The sequence below is a fragment of the Bactrocera oleae genome, chromosome 2, assembly GCF_042242935.1.
Source record: "Bactrocera oleae isolate idBacOlea1 chromosome 2, idBacOlea1, whole genome shotgun sequence".
In the NCBI taxonomy this organism is placed as follows: domain Eukaryota; kingdom Metazoa; phylum Arthropoda; class Insecta; order Diptera; family Tephritidae; genus Bactrocera; species Bactrocera oleae.
Window position 1 is genome coordinate 2,610,223 of NC_091536.1, and position 17,223 is coordinate 2,627,445.

General features: G+C 34.0%; 3 protein-coding genes across 5 annotated transcripts; 1 reads left to right on the forward strand and 2 right to left on the reverse strand.

Moving 5' to 3' along the window:
• Positions 1–1,014: 1,014 nt before the first annotated feature.
• Positions 1,015–5,604, reverse strand: TTLL6B (Tubulin tyrosine ligase-like 6B). Of its 2 annotated transcripts, none has more exons than XM_014241448.3 (6): positions 4,903–5,604; positions 3,163–3,456; positions 2,942–3,107; positions 2,233–2,870; positions 1,621–2,173; positions 1,015–1,543 (listed from the first exon to the last, which is right to left on the reverse strand). In XM_014241448.3, exons 1-6 carry the CDS (start codon positions 5,241–5,243, stop codon positions 1,436–1,438), a joined length of 2,100 nt encoding a protein of 699 aa, XP_014096923.1. In that variant the 5' UTR covers positions 5,244–5,604; the 3' UTR covers positions 1,015–1,435. The 2 variants fall into 2 exon arrangements, with proteins under 2 accessions (XP_014096923.1, XP_014096914.1); XM_014241439.3 differs by having other exon boundaries at positions 3,163–3,459.
• A 1,720-nt stretch (positions 5,605–7,324) lies between these two features.
• Positions 7,325–10,130, reverse strand: pll (serine/threonine-protein kinase pelle). 2 transcript variants are annotated; one of them, XM_070106714.1, is made up of 5 exons: positions 10,005–10,130; positions 9,482–9,944; positions 9,227–9,336; positions 8,487–9,128; positions 7,325–8,422 (listed from the first exon to the last, which is right to left on the reverse strand). In XM_070106714.1, exons 2-5 carry the CDS (start codon positions 9,746–9,748, stop codon positions 7,909–7,911), a joined length of 1,533 nt encoding a protein of 510 aa, XP_069962815.1. In that variant the 5' UTR covers positions 9,749–9,944; positions 10,005–10,130; the 3' UTR covers positions 7,325–7,908. The 2 variants fall into 2 exon arrangements, with proteins under 2 accessions (XP_069962815.1, XP_014096671.1); XM_014241196.3 differs by having other exon boundaries at positions 10,000–10,113.
• Positions 10,131–10,846: 716 nt separating this feature from the next.
• On the forward strand, positions 10,847–14,490 carry Rfk (Riboflavin kinase). Its single transcript, XM_014241575.3, has 4 exons — positions 10,847–11,198; positions 11,250–11,413; positions 11,569–11,720; positions 13,435–14,490. Exons 1-4 carry the CDS (start codon positions 11,038–11,040, stop codon positions 13,708–13,710), a joined length of 753 nt encoding a protein of 250 aa, XP_014097050.2. The 5' UTR covers positions 10,847–11,037; the 3' UTR covers positions 13,711–14,490.
• The last annotated feature ends 2,733 nt before the right edge of the window (positions 14,491–17,223 follow it).

Consider the following 17,223-nt stretch of genomic DNA (forward strand, 5'->3'; position numbering starts at 1 on the left):
ATATAATGATCGTTATTATATAATATTATATATAAAAATTAAGTCGAGGAGTGGGACAGAAATCAAAATATGGTATTCGGTATTAATTCATTATCATTCATGGTACTAAATCAAGCAAAATTAATATACCCTCTTCAGGGTATAAAAATGAACGATGTGTTCTTAGCAGTAATGTGGAGGCGATTAGAAGAAACTTTTTCCTGCCTTCAAATACTAAAAAATAAATTAAGTTAGTAGTTAAGGTTTACACATGGCATCAAAACAGAATTACAAAAGATCGAACATTATTTTATAAATTATATGGAATTTCTATTTCTGAAGCAAAGAACTGTTAGTTTGTTATTTTTTCCTGGTGTACCCAACCCAAGTATTTGACACAAAATCGACGGTCCTATTAGGTTTGCTTTATTTTTGGAAATAGTAAAAAGTCACACGGAACCATGTCTGGCGAATATGGAGGTTGTGGCATCGTTGCAGTATTATTTTTGGCCAAGAATTCACGAACAAGCAACCAAGTGTGAGCTTTTAACAAACGAAAATCGCCACTCATAAAAACACGTCTAACCTTAGCGACTGCTACAGACATAGTAAATAATGAATACAGCTGAAAAATGTATCGTAAAATTGACATGTGGTTTTCCAAATCCACGAAATTTAAAATTTCAAAATTTCCGTTATTTTCTTAACATAATCTCCTGTGTACATACATATGTATTTAAGATCTAGATGAGTATATTAAATAGGTTTGAATTCGGCATATTCGATATTTGTAGATGTTAGTTGAAATAATTATTCTAAATTTAACAGTAGAAGTCGTTTCCAAAACGCCCTTATCCAATGTATGAGTATAGTAATTATGTTTAAAAGATTTATTGTTTATATCTGCTTCCTCAATTTATCATATCCAGATGGTTGAATTCGTATTTGTCGTTCAGGTTTGCACATGAAATTGCTGTTACAAAGTATCAAATTTAAATTATGTAGGTCGCGTATGCAAAAGAAAACTGGGTCATCTATTTGGATGTATTGTGAGTAATTTATGGAGTTTTTGCATTTTACTCGTTTTATTATTTTATGGGCTAAAATTTCTATATTTATGTACATGAATTTCTATTGGTAAGAAAATGTCTTTTAAAATCTAGTTGCGTATGTTTGAAGGCGTTGTGGTTTTGGGTCTTGAATATGGCCACAATACATTACAAGATTAGAATACAAATAACACTCAAAAGTAAACAATACACTATGGTCTAACAAAACACTTCTGTGCACATTTAGATATAACATATAAGTGTAAGCCACACAGAATAGACAAATATGTATATATTGTGAATATACGTATCCGGGAGATACCAGTAATATTACTAAAGCGAGTTTGGCAACGATAACTTTTGACATTCAACCAGTAACAAATTTCCTTTAACGATTCACAACAAATTTAGTCGCTCATAATATCCGCGCCACGTTCCAAACACCGATATAATTCTGGATAAGTTATGATATCAGCATTGGTTAGATTGCCACCGTTGTAGAAGTCCTTATAGATCTATGATGGAAAATAAAGTTTGTTTATGAACGATAAAGAAACTTCAGTCATTTGTGGATCACTGCTCCGGCACCTACCATCTGTACGATTTTGTTGTTGCGCAGCATTTCACTTCGCATCTGCATCCAAGTGCGTCGCAGGCGCTCCTCCGCCTCTGATATAAAACCAGGAGTCCAATTCTCTTGTGCACGAAAGCGTGATAGCCGATGACGCTCGACGATTGCACGCGGCATAGAGGCACGTTTACGACGACGCTCTTCAAGCTTCATACGTCGCCTTTGACCAGAGAGCACCTCCAATTGACGTTGTCGCTTTTCTTCGATTTCAAGACGCATTTTCTTTGCAACTTCCTCTCGCTTCTTACTTGCCGCTGTCTCACCATAAATAGACGCTTGATTCTGCAAAGCAAAAAACTGGCAATAATAATTTAGCCGTTCGGGATCATGTGGTGGCATAACACGACGAAAGTCTCCCAAATGACTCTCTTCCCAAGCAATCTGTTGCGAAAGCGCGCTAAGTCCAGCATCATGCGTTCCTTCTTCCAGCATTGGTGGCTCGTCGCCAGTTCTGGCTGTGCTATTAATATCAGCATTATTCGTTACTGGTGGCTGTCGCTGTGTATTCAAAGTTCTGATAGGTAAACAAATAAATAATTATGAGGTAATTTTGTCAAATTATATGAGAATTACGTGTCAGCTTTGTTCACTTTCAACAACCGTTGTTTTATGCGTTTTCGATCCTCACGTAGTATCTGCTTTTTATCGGCTAGAGGCGTGCTTACCATTAACAGTGTGTCTCTTATTAGTGCTTTCTTCACTTGTCTATCCACAAGCTCGTGCGTGTGATAGCTAGGCGAATGATTTACTTCCAGAACGTACGGTTTCATCTTTGAGTCGACCAATATGTCGAATCCGAGTATCTCGAAGCACGCTTGGATCTTATCGTGCGCCGGAAAACAGGCATGATAGTTATGTTTCAACATCGGCCAAGCACTTAGTACTGTCTTGATGATAATATCGTCTATCTTCTGCCAAAACTCATCCACTTCGTAGTTACGACGTCGCAACCAATTATTGATGGCACAAAATTTACGCTTGCTGCCGCAATCATCATTGTCACACAAATCATATTGAGAACTACGTTTATTCACTGAATAATTGGTCAGATGCATGAATAGATCGCAACTGTTCTCAGTTGTTGGCTCGACATATTTGCTGGTGGCGAAGCGCGCTAAGCCTTCGTTGTAAACAAAGATCCTCAATGGATCCACAGAGGTGATTAGAGTATAGACGCGCAAATCGAATTTATAGCCATCAATTAATAGGGGCTGCGCAAGGAAAACAATAAATTTCGGGAAATTGTAAGTATTATATAAGAGCATTAAGACGTATGCAATACCTTATTAATATATGTCTGGCAAATCATGCGCTCTGAGGGATTTATAGATTTCAAATCGTTTGTCAACCAAATACCTCGACCCATGGCTCCCGAATCCGGTTTAATAATAAAAGTGCGTGCTTTGTTCTTGTAATTGTTATTGGCATAGTTTAAAGCGTCACCATAACTGTCATGCAAAAAGATAATGTATATGTACATATACGATGCGTTTATCTACTCACTCTGCTGGGAATATCCATGTTTTCGGAAATATTTTGTAATCGCGGGGAAACAGCTTCAGCATGCGGTTCAGATTGCGCGAGAGCAAGTCTTTGCGACAGATCTCCATCATACCTGGATAGTGGTTGATCTGTTGAAAACGCTTCATACTCTTGTACAATTCTACTCCTGGTAGTGTATCGGTCCACAAGATATTCCAAAGCTTAGCTTCTTTAACTACCTTAAAACCCAATGTCTTTGATACACGGCCAATCATGCTGTAACGTGAATTGGATACACATATGCTCCCTTTTATGCTGCTGAAACGAAAGAGCAAAAGGGACGGTTCGGTACTCAATACATTCGGGTTGAACGGGTGGAAGCTAGCCAAGGCTAATGGCAGAAATGTTAAGTTATAGGTTTAATAAGTGGACCTGTAAATTCGTTTCAATTTTTTTTGTTGTATATAAACGTTGTGATGGAAAGTGAATTTGTAGCATTCTTGTTCCAATAAGAATTATGCTACAGAAGAGTAGTTATGTATATTATTTTTGTTTGCTTCACGGTGGCACTACTCCCATATAACGGTATTTATCAAAACTTTTATTAGTAGGTCCAAATTAGGCAAAATGTCATATTTTTCAAACCAGTGTCCCAAAAATAATCGAACTTTATATTTAAACCATACAACATGCAGTGCTATCCATTGAAAATTTGCATTTTTCATATTCTTTCAAACCCACCTAGCTTTATGTAAATCGGTCGACAAATGTTAAAGTTACACAAAAAAGGTTAATGGTGATGTTTGTAGTAAAGTTTATACGTGGTTTACACGATTTAAAAATGATCGTGAGGATTTATATGACAACCAAATCCCAGATCGTCCAGAAGCTAGTAATCGTGCTGAATTGGTTGAAAAAATCCGAGAAATTATTGGTATAGTTTCAAATTTTACTACGAGAATGTTGGCTGAGGGATTAAATATGCTGATTAAAGTAGCCGTAACCGCAGTACTAAGAACATTCCTATATACGATACATAATAATCAATGCATGCCGTGGTTGATCGTTCCTTACGTTGAGTCTAATGGAACCTATTTTGAAGAAATAATAAATTTCAGTATACATTTCATTCTATATCCAAAAAGCTCGGTTATTTTTAGAAAACACCTTGTATTAATCAATAATGTCCTCTTAATTTCGTTGAAAATTGAACAAAGGCTTCTAAACTTTCTTTTCATAGAACACCATATAAGAAGTATTAGGTCCATTATTCTAACGGTTGAATTTATACGTATACATACTATATCTGTAGGTAAGCCTTTGCGATATTCCAACATAGCGATATGCCCTGATAGCGGCAGGAATATATTCGTCCTTTCGTTTTCATTTTATACCAAATATAACGGTCAGTGAAATGTAAATGGATGAGATCCAACTCTAGTTTCTACACAGAAAATATAATGGTTCCTAATAACCTCTAATGTTTGCCTGAGTCTGATAAGTATTATTTGTTATTATCATAAAATATCTATAAACATTTTACAACTTTTTTGCATAACAATTTTTAGAATATTTATTGGTTGGGCTGCACTAAAACCAAAAACCGAAAACAATGTTATGTATTTACGCTACCTAGAAATAATGATTTACAAAATTCAATGATTGGCGTGACCACCGTTAATTCTAAAAAATTATATTATATCCAAAGAAAGAAGAAATAACGAAAATAAAATACATATATCTCATATTTGCTTTACTTACGATATATTTGGCTGGTCATCCCTTGACATTTGAGAAGATTTCGGTATACTAGCGCATTTTAAACGAAAGCACACATTATTCAACTGGATTAAGCCATCGGACACGTTTTGGCTTTTCTCAGAATGTTCGCTCTGATCATATTTCTCGCCCTTCAGCTTCTCATTGCCGTTACAGCCTTTTTGCTGCACGGAGCTTACACAGTCGCCATTTCGCTCCTTCAATGCACTCTCCAATTCAAAATCTATACGCACACCACGATTTTTTTCTTTGCGTATTTTATCTTTGGAAAGACGCCGTAACTCTTGGATTCGCTTGAAAAATTTGGAATTCTTCAAATTCATTTTTCAGGATCCTTATTGTAATATGTATTTAAAGGTATAGCAAAGGTAAGTATTGCAATTAATATTATTGCACCACTATTATTATTATCGATTGATGGCTAAAGGCAGCTGAATCGGCTACGTCCCCGTTATTTATTATATAGACTCTTCCGCTATATATTTATGTATATATTTTTTTATAATTTTGACTATCCAGCTAGTCAAAAACTTTGCTGATCGAATTTGTTTTATAGAATATTGTTTAAAAATGGTACAAATAAAGATTTCCGGCAAATATTAAAGCATTTCTTGGTTACAAATTTTAAATTTGTTTTTTTGTCGAAAATTTTGACGAACAAAAGAAAATCTTTTTGCGCTCTGCTTTTGTATTGAAACAAACTGAATCAATTTATATATCTTTTGAAGGAATATTTTCGATAAAATCTCTATGATATCTATTTATTTATTACACGGAAAAAAATTAAAATCAATTTAATGAATTTAAATTTATATTGCCAACACGGAGGGCAATTTTGCATCTCCAGTAAAAAATATTTTTTTCCGATCGGTTAAAGATGTTGGACGTTGACCCAGTATTGAGCTGTATCCCGAATCTCCGCTTTTATTTGTTAGGCTGAATAATTACTGGAACACCTTCGTAATGTTCGGCTGCATCCAAAGTTGTTTCAATTTCAATTTTTAATCTCGATAAGATATATATAGAAAATACAACTCCATATCTGAAAGTTCTCTCCAGTGAATTATTATATTAGTCAGAAAAAATAATATAGTAAGTACAATTTATTAACAATTATTTAATTTTTACCTCAATTCGAAATAGTCAGAAAATAATAGTTTGCAACTAGACTTATTCAACTGAAAAAAACTAGTGGTCTATTAGTGATTTATTTTATTTGTCTTCAATTATTTAATATGTTGTTGTTGTTTTATTGTTACCTAATCCTCGATTGGTTAGTAAGGTTCAAAAAAGTTATCATCGAAATCATCTAACGGTAGGCCCAGAAAGCTTGCTGCTCCGACGAGGTCGGACCATAGCGGTGTAAGGTGAGTGGGGTTCGTTGGGATTGCAAAGAGATGGTTAGAATCATGGGGGGATAAGTAGGAGTTTAACTTGCTACAGTACCAAGAACGAAGTTACGCAAGGATTACTTTAGATTCTCGGGGCAACTCGTTCTCTTGGTCCACTATGGGTGGTGATTTGACTCCAATTACCCCATCCATGGTAGGGAGTCGGTGAAGGTGTTGATGGACTATATATAACGGACAGTGAAAGTCTTAAGTTTGTTTCGTCCGTAGTCAGGTCGTCTGAAGCTTTTTCTTCTGCGTTTCCTACATATAGACGACCATATCGGTGCAGCGTAGTTGATGACCGGCCGACCGATTGCCTTATATGTTGCCAACAACGTTTCTTTGTCCTTCCCCGAGGAGCTGCCGTCTAGCGACTTGAGGATGTTTTTGAGGTTCTCTGCTTTGGTATTGATCGCGGTCGTATGTGAAGGAGTAGAGAAGGGTACAGACTATCAAACGGAATTTGAGCGTTATCGACAAAAATTTTGAGTGCTAGTTTTTATTACTTCTCCTGTTAGTAAATATGGTCGCTGCGGATTTAGCAAGAGAGAGTTTTAAGCTTCTTGAAGTAAAGAAATGAGATAGGTCAAGAAGATCGAAGGTCACTTTCGAACACTTGTCATCGATTTGGGTGGTTTTTGAATTAGGCCACAAACTATCTGGGTGTTTATGACGTGCTGAGGTGGTGCTTTACCCTTTCCGGAAGCAATGTTGATGGTCTGCTAGGTCAGGTCGGAATAACAAGGACTCAAGTGTCTCCACTACTGTGGAAAGAAGAGTTATCGGGCGAAATACGCCACTTGATCGGCGGTTTGCCCAGGTTTCAGTAAAAGGACCACTCTGCCGACTTTCTGCAAATCGAGTATTTGAAGAGTGGTCAGCGACAGGTTGAAGACCTTGGTTAGGTATCTTACACCCGTCGAGCCTGAATGCTTTAGCATTAACATATTAACTCCGTCTGTGCCAATGAATTTAGACTATTTAATATTGTTAAATATAGTGAAAATAAAAGATTTTGTGTATTTATATTTTTAAGATTTATTTCAATGCAGAGATTATAAAGATTGAGTTCAAAATTTTATTATAAAAGTTTTGAGTCTATTTTGAACTAGAAGGAAACTATTTTATCCTAAAACGACGATTCACATCTCCTGTTCCTTGTATGGAAAAATATATTTAGCTATTTGTGCTTGATACTAGTTATAAAGTAATCTGTAACCAATTCTTTAATTACAGTCCTTTTTAACCAGCATTTTTTAAACTATCTGAAAAGATATACTTAGATGACTATTAACGTATGTGTGCACATACTGGTAATTAAAATATTAGTCAAAATTGTAAAAAGCTTGTTATCAAAAATATAAATACGTTATCAAAAAATTGTAAACTTTTAATATATAATTCATTTGTGATGCAATTAGAGTTTTAATATATGGCGAATCCATTTAAGTGCGAGAAACTTCTTGTATATAACTATGTAGATCTTACGTCTAACAAATGTATAATATTAAAAACTTGGATTTCATTAATTAAGGCACAAAATATATATACTTGTGTTGATTTTCTTCTCTTCTTTCTTCTTCATCCTTTTTTCATTTCACTCGGGATATATCTTACAGTTATTTATGGTGTCGTAAACATATTTCATTTCTGGGCGATCGTCTGCTTCAAAGGCCACACACTGCGAACCTAATAAAATCAAATTTTTACACATGTCCCGTTCACCATTTTGTATCGGTTGTCGTGCATCGATAAGATCGCCAAACTGATCTTTGCGAATACCCTTTATATATTCTGGTAACAAATATGGTTTACGATTTTGGTCAATTGCGCGCAAGCCTGTGAATGTCTCCAGTAACATAACGCCATAACTATACGTGTCTACCTTTGTGCTAAGCTTTTTGCCGCGTAAAAACTCTTGAGGCAAATATGGTTTTGTGCCGTAAATTTGCGATACAGTTACTGAGCGGCTTACTGAAGCGGGTCCTTCGCGGGCCAATCCGAAATCACCTATACGAGGTGTCAAACAAACATCAAGCAGCACATTTGCGGGCTTAATGTCACCATGTATAAGAGGTTTAATATCACAAACGTGTAGATAATTGATGCCACTGTAAATAAGTTAACATATTAATTAATATATTATTATAATATTTATTATTGTTTTTGGCATACCGCGCTGCACCGAGACAAATTTCGACACGTTCCTTCCAAGTCAATGGTTTTTCTTTTTTCGAGTATAAACGCTGCTCCAATGTTCCACCTTTCATTAGCTGATATACTAAACAAGGTTTTTCGCCATTCAACGAGTAACCAAATAGTGGTAAAACATTGTCATGACGATAACGGCTTAAATGCTTTAGTTCGTTGAGACTCTGCTGTAGTTGCACTTTGCTGCTGTCCCGGCCGTTAACTGCATTGTATTGTAACTGTTTGACAGCAACTTCGGTACACTTCCATGTGCCTTTATAAACAGTACCAAAACCACCTCGTCCAAGCTTTAAATGCTCACTCCAATTTTCAGTGGCTTCCGTCAATTCCTCGTAGCTTATTTCGATCATGTAGCGAGCGAATTCACGCGCATCTTGTTCAATGCGTTGCGTTGATGTAGGTGCGGTTTGTTCATAAGAGGAAATTGAGGTGTTGTTATTGGAATTACTTACACCGGATGAAGAAGAGTTTACGGGGCCATTGAGCTGTTTTATATTCGAATTAGCCATTAGCATAGTTAACCGTGGTTGACTCCGTGGTATAAGGAGCTGATATTTGCGCTCCACAAAGTCCTTCAACATACGCATGGCATGATGTTGTTCATTTCTGTTATAAACATTCAGGTTAGTAATTTTAAACAATTCATTAATTGATGGTTTTAATACATAAACAGGTTCTACCTTTATATCATTTTTTTCACTTACTTCCACAAGAGCATAAAAAGTTCAGTGACTGTATGCTTGCATTCAATACCCCACTTTCGTATCAACTGCCAAGATGGAGATTTGCCCAACTCTTGTTGTTGGTTTATAAACTGAAATAAACAAAATAAGCGAAATAAACGAAAAGTGTCGTTAAAACGAACGCTAACTGCTTTTGAGTGGCATTTGCCGGAGAGCTGACGATAACGTTAACGTCGGCGCCAGTGAATGGAGTTGCCGCCAGTTTAACTTGCTCACCTTCACATCGGCTGGTCTTAATTGCATGACTTCGGCCAATTGCGTCCAAACTTGCATTTCATCCAAATGTTCACATAACAAACGTAATTGTTGTGATGGCAGCTCCTCAATGTACCGGTCTTTAACATAGCCACTGCTCCTGCTGCTACCGCCAGAACTAGCTCCAACGCTGCTGCCAGCGCTATTACCATTTGCTATACCATTACTCGTTTCGAAGTTACCACTGTTGTTGGGTGATAAAATGCTACGAGATCGTGATACTGACATTCCAACTGTATTATAATGGAATCTTCTTTAATTTTATTGCTTTCTATTTGACGGTGAATTTGGTTGACTCATCCACCTTAGATGAGCAGATACATATCTTTATATTAATTACAATGCATTCAATTTAATCACAGTTCGGTAATAACTAATTGACAATTACTTTCGTAATATACGTATGTTCACCATATATAAAAACCTGAAAAAAATTAATTCGAGAAAATCCTTTAATTTAAACCAGGGCACATGCGTACTTTACCCAATAATTTTTCAATTGAAGTGGAATTGTGCTCTGATTGCGCCTCTTCTGGGAAATCTCAACTGCAAATAAAAAATAAATAAAGCCCAAAACGAGCGCAACTAGTATACAGCGATAAATTTGTAAAACAAAACAAATAAGGCGAAACTGAAGAAAAGCTTTTAACACTAAAGGGAAACCTCACTTACAAACCAGAGAATGTAGATATATTTTACATTCTCTGTACAAACTACCTACAGCATTACCAAAGTTCGATTTTAAAATCAGTCTTTTAAGAAACCGTAAAAATCGAATATTGCAAAGTTTATAACACTTTTCTAAAACGACAAAATAATTCTAGACCGATTGCACTAACTTCTTTCCCCAAGTTGCAATACTGAGAGATATCTTAATAATTTTTGAAGAAAATTTTGACTATGCAACCAAATGTGGATAAATTTATAAGACAATGGACATAAAACAATTTACATTTATATAGTTTTTAGTTAAATGAAAACAAACCTTCTATAGAACATATTCTTATTTTAGATGTTGTCAAGAAAACTATTGAAGATCAATCTAAAATTTTTATTTGCTTGGGGTTCTCTTAAACGGAGGTCTACTGTGGGAAGAGAATGTTAACAGAAAATGTAAATGAATATTGAATCAAAGAATGTTAATAAATTTTAATTATTAACATTCGCTGATTGAATATTCATTTATATTCTCTGTCGGCACTCACCCAGTTCACACACTTTTTATAAGCTTTTCCTTAAAAGCTCGAAACATGTGATTTTGACAGCACTAACGAATGTGTAAAACAAAAGAAATTGAGAAGGAGACTAAATTAAATAAATATCATAATAAATAATCTAACAGTAATGTCTCGTGTTTACCATTGTTAGATAGATATATTTCCTGCGAATCTATTGTATTAACTATGAAGTGTCTTGTTTATATACGTGCGCAGTCAAGAGTGCTCTAATCTAGATGATAAGCTTAACATACATACATATAAGCATCCATTAAAGGTATAAAAAGCATTCCAACGTGTATGAAACCATTTAAATCTGAAGTTCTGATGCGAGTACACTACCTGTTGGCGTGTTCTACCCGAATTTTACCTGACAGTTGTACAAGCGTTAGAGAGTTATTATCGACTTCTCGAAATTTCCGTTCCCTCAACAGTCGAAGTGGCTTTACCATTAATAAATTGTAGGTAACCGTTATAACAACAACAACAACCACTATTACTTGTTATTACAGCAAGATAAGTGACTTGAAAAATAAATCTCAAAAAGTTTTGATACGCAGCAGCAGTAGCCAAAAGAACATCACTAACAAAATGCTCAACCACTTACCATTTTTTACCAGCGGAGAAATAGTGCATGGCTTTGGACGCGGTTCCAAAGAACTTGGCATCGCAACAGGTACATTAAAACATTGTAGAATTTTTAGCGGCTTTGAAGCTCTTTTCCTCTGAGCTTTAAACGTGGCATTGCCAATTCTTTAATTACCTTTAAAACTCAATGTCATTGATTTTTTGCTAATTGTTCTAATAATTTCATTTATATAACATAAACAGCAAATTTTCCTTTGGAAGTGGTGAAAGCGCTACCAGCTGAAATAACTTTGGGCATATACTACGGTTGGGCGAATGTGGACAATGGTGATGTGCATAAAATGGTAATAAGCATAGGAACGAATCCCTACTATGACAATCAAGAGAAGAGTATGGTGAGTTTATTAAATCAATATTTCAATTTATTTTTATTGAATTGTGTTGCATCAGAATATTTCAAGTACTTTCATTTGAATCTTGAATATATCTATGTTTGTATGCAAGTATGTGCCATGATGAACATTTTGCCGCTTTTTCAAATCTGTACAATACATAGCTAATTATTAGTTATTTTTTCTGAAATTACCATATTATATCATTTGTTAGTTTAACAATTTTTGACACATACATGTATGAACGTATATATGTATATATAGCTAGTAAGCTAAGTTTCGCACACATTTTCTATCAATGTTTTTTATTATAAATATTTTATTAAAAGCGTTGAAATTTCAAGTTATTTTATACATTTCCAAATTTTATATGGGCATTACTACTTACATCATATTGGTTCAAATTTGTAATAAATATTAATAAATTATAATAGAATTCACCTATATTTAATGCAAGTGCAAATGTTAATGTAGAAGTCACAATCACAATGTATCACATATTCACAAATGTGTACAATTCTACATATATATTAATAATTGACGCCATATGACGTAATATGTTATTTAACGTTAAATTCATAGTTTCCTTTAACTAGATCAATTCAAAAGGCTGTTCTATAACACCAATAGTATTTTGAAACCAATGAAATGTGTAATGATGTGGAAAGGCCGGGAAATACAAGGGATGTATTTGTTTACTGAAATTGATAATACAATGAATTTGTGTTATATAGTATATATGTATATAAATTACGTCTCATGTTGATTGTCCGAAGTAAACTTCAGTAGGAACCGATTTTAGTAAAATTTAACACACTGTGTTCAGTTTAATCCAACTTAAAAGATAAGATAGTTTATATTCTAATTACGTTAAAAGTCAAAACAATTCATAAATAAAAAAAAAATTATATTTCAAATCATAAGCATGTTATTATAATTCATGTAAGAATTATTTTAATATTTTATTACTTCACAAAAATAAAATAACAAACACAGAGATATCTACTGAAGGCTTCACGTAATTTAAATATATACCAACTATAACGACTTTGCCTAAATAATGTTTGTTTTCCCATGTACACACATACATATGTTTTCGATATTTACGCAATTAATACGCAAATAAATCAACAACTTTGAAAAATGATTTTTCGCTATACAAAAAAAGTGTTATAACGAACACCCTAATGTATATACAACACATTATATAGATGCGTGTACCAATATTGTATGTTATAGTATTGTTATTAATAGTTTTATTATTTGTGAATATGCTATCACTTTCAATAGTTATTTAATTTCAAAATGTGATTGGTGTGATTTGATATGTTTTAAATAAATACCTCGGACCGCAACTGGCTTCATAACTACTAACATATTTGTATGGGTAAATATGTTTCATAGGAAACCCCTAATCAATTTCTCTTCCTAATTCCTGATCAATGAGGGCTTATTTTGCTGATATCAAAGCAACCTGTTATAAGTTATCTAGCAAATTATCCCAGGTGGTTCGCTGGTACACTGTTTTTGAAGATATGTATATGTCGTCATAGTTTTGCATGCCCATATGAAAAATGCAAAATACTATGCTTTAGAACAGCCAGAGATAATGTTTACGTTTCAAAACAACAAATTAATTAATTATTTTAATATAGAAATATGTTATATGTATATATCTGCAGAAGCATACAATAACTGTTTTCACTTAATTTTCTAGGAAACACACATTCTACATAAGTTCGATGGCGATCTATATGGACACCTCTTAAAAGTTTGTATCGTTGGCTACCTACGTCCAGAACGTAATTTTGACTCTCTCAAAGATCTAATTACTGCCATTCAAAAGGATATCGAAGATGCCAAAAATTTATTGGATACCGATGAGAATAGTCGCCAATTGCAATATTCGAAATTTTTCAAAACTAACAGTAACGAAACCGTGAAATCAGCGCCGGTAAATAAGAATGAGGATAATATAAATAATGGGTCATAAAATATGTTGTAGCTGTCAGTCCGTGGTCGGATACAAGTACAGATCCGGCTCGGTCACGTCGAGCCAAATTTCGTATGACGAAAAATGAATAGCTTTGACATAATTGTTATACAGGTGAACAACGATCGACCTCTTGGCTGCTATCTTTATTTAACAACGAAATGCTTTTAAATTTAATATTTTAGTCCTTGTTTAAGCTATATAAATGTATATATACATACATACATATATGTACCTATATACTATTATTGATTGATTGATCCGTTCCCCTAACAGTAGGGTCTACGTAATCGGAACGGACCCGGATTTTTTCCGGCCAAGGACTGTCAACTCGGGAAAAATTCTGCCGCTGCAACAACAACAACAACACACCATTATTGATTATGAAAAAAAAACGGGAAAAATTTATCGAATATCAAATCTAGAATAATTGGTCCTTCTTAAATCAATTACTGACTAATTTAAGTTGTAGTGCAGTTCTGTTACATAATTGGATTATTTTATTTTTTTTGTTCTACTTAAACCCGTAACATGTTACTTACTTATGTAAATGTACTTTTTGAATGATAAAATTAGTTACTTAATATGTTCATATATTATATAATGCGAAATATGTTTATATGATATTCTTGCGAAAATGTACAAATTGTAAGTATGCTTAAATTCATAGTCATTTACTTTAAATCGATAGTATAAATTGTACAGAAAATAGTAATCGTATATGTTTAAAAATTATGCATATACACATAGATAAATAAAATGATTTAAAAAATTGTAAAAGTGTATTTGCATTTAAATTTCACAAGATTTCTGGGATAATTAGACAATTAAGGTTAGTTGTGTAAATATACATATACGAGGTGTGCTCAAAGGAATGGGCGAATTCTTATTTCTTGCGGGCTGTGTACATTCGATTATCGATATTTTGTTTTTGTTATAATCGGGCACATATGTATGTTTATCATGTGCTTGCATTAGGAGCCAATTTTGATTAGTGGTTTGCTTTTGACAACAGAAAAGGTTAGTCACGTTTTTGTGTGCTCTTCGATTTTGGACTTTTGAAAGAAATGGAAACGTGTGGCAGCGAAGTTTGTTTCGAAATTGCTAAATTTTGAGCAAAAGCAATGTCGCATTATTCGTAATTTTTTGGCCAAAAACATAACCGTAATCATACCTCAACCACCGTATTTACCAGATTTGGCTCCCTGCGACTTTTTCCGATTCCCAAAACTGAAGAAACCAATGAAAGGAAAGCGTTTTGCTACAATTGATGATATCAAGTCTGAATCGAAGAAAGAGTTGGTGGCCATACCGAAAAGAGGATTTCAGAAGTGCTTCGAGAATTGGAAAAAGCGTTGGCACAAGTGTATGACATTCGACGGGGATTACTTTGAAGGGGAAAAAATAGATATTGATGAATAAATAAATATTTTTCAAAAAAATTCAAAATTCACCTTTTCCTTTGAACACACCTCGTATATGTATGTACTGTGCATACGAATGCTTCTCCTAGAAATTCATCAAATTGCAGTAGTTCTTAGAAAAATTCTCCTGTTTTACATACTAAAACCCATATTACTCACATCATTCCGTCATACTTTTTCAGGCATTCTTACGATTCAATAGTGCAGTTACATATGTAAGTAGTTTTTTATATATAGGATTGATTTTATTAAAAACGCTCAAGTCTTTATCCTGTGGTCTTATTAAAGGCTGGACTTGGACTGGAATTGAGAGATGAAAATCAGTCTCAGGAGAAAAATGTACTATGAATACAAAATAAACAATATAGCGACGTAAGATAATTCATTCACGATTAAGAAAGTGGAAAGTGCCAGACTTTGTTTACATTAATAAAAAAAATTGGATAAGCAAGCATTCTATATAAAAATAAATGAATGTTTAGTCTAAAACAATTTCTCTGTCTTATTAACTGGAACTTATAGAAAAACATGTAAGGAAAAGCTAAATTCGGGTGGAACCGAACATATTATACTGTTGCAACTTGCAAGAAACAAAGGCGGAGGAACACCTTCAGGTTTTGGCTTTATATCAAACTAAGGAAAGTATCGCCGTGTTTTCATTCATTTAAGGAAAGAGGATACACCGTTATTAGAAAAATATTTTTTCTGAATTTCATTAAGATTTCTTATATATTGACCGATAGATGCGGCATGAAGTGAACTGGAGGTTCAAAAGTAAGTGTTAAGTATATGGGGGCTAAGGGAAGTGTTGACCCATTTTTGGCACTATTATAGTGCGATTTTGACAATTTTTGAGCGTAAGATGAAATATCTTGAGAGCACTATTTGTGCAAGATTTTATTATTCAGACGGAATTAAAAAGTTTATTATATGACAATTAGGTGTGGTTGTCATCCGATTCAATTTGGTTGAAATTGGTGAATAGTCGTTAATATATAGGATCTCACCTAAAGGTCCCTTGTCCAATTTTCACACCAGATCCTAAAAAGCTCTCCTCTACCATCCTGGTTGTGAAATTTATTGCATTTGGCTAATTTTTTCAGTGAGTTATAGCACATTTAGTACTTTTCAACATAACCGTTATAGGTGAGTGGGCATCCTTATTATCCAAATTTACCCATTTTCAGAGAGTTTATAAAATCATTTTCAGCAAGTTAGGGTGATATATCTTAAGCAGTTTGGAAGATATGTACATTAAGCCATTTAGAGGGCGGAACCACGACCACTTTTAAAAAATGTTTAGCCCACAGGTGTCCCTGGCTACTGCGATCTCCTGCATCAAGTTACAGTTTTTCATCTTAATTTGCTGGTTAGTTACGGCACTTTAAAGGACGTTTTAATGACGTTTTGTGAGCGTGGCAATGATACGATTCCGATCATTTGCAACACCAACCACCCGGAACCATCCACCAAGGAATATGTGTACCAAGTTTCATGAAGATATCTAAATTTTTGCTCAAGTGATCACACAGACAGACAGACGGACGGATGGACAGACAGTCACCCGGATTTCAACTCGTCTCGTCATTCTGATCATTTATATATATAATATATATAACCCTATATCTATCTCGATTAGTTTTAGGTGTTACAAACAACAGTTAGGCGAACAAACTATTATAATTTGTAGCAACATGTTGCAAGAGTATAATTATAGACAATTAATGGAATTTTGGTTTCAAGCATTATAATTATGTATGGTATACTGCAGATAACAGTGATAATTAAGTTTATATGATTATTAATGACGCGTGAATATTTATAATTTTAAAATATCGCTTATAAATATTATTTCTCATACATAATATATAAAGTACATTATTAATAGACAATCGAACACTTTTCTTTTGAATATAAATTTATTTAACGTGCCATTATTTGGTTTAATTCTAATTAATTCGTCATCTAGCTGCTAAAAATGCCATAATTTATTCTATGGCAAAATTGACTGTGTGTCTAAAATATCTGAAAGATTTTCTATTATATACATACATATCTATTTCTAAAATCAAAGTATTAGCAAAAAATA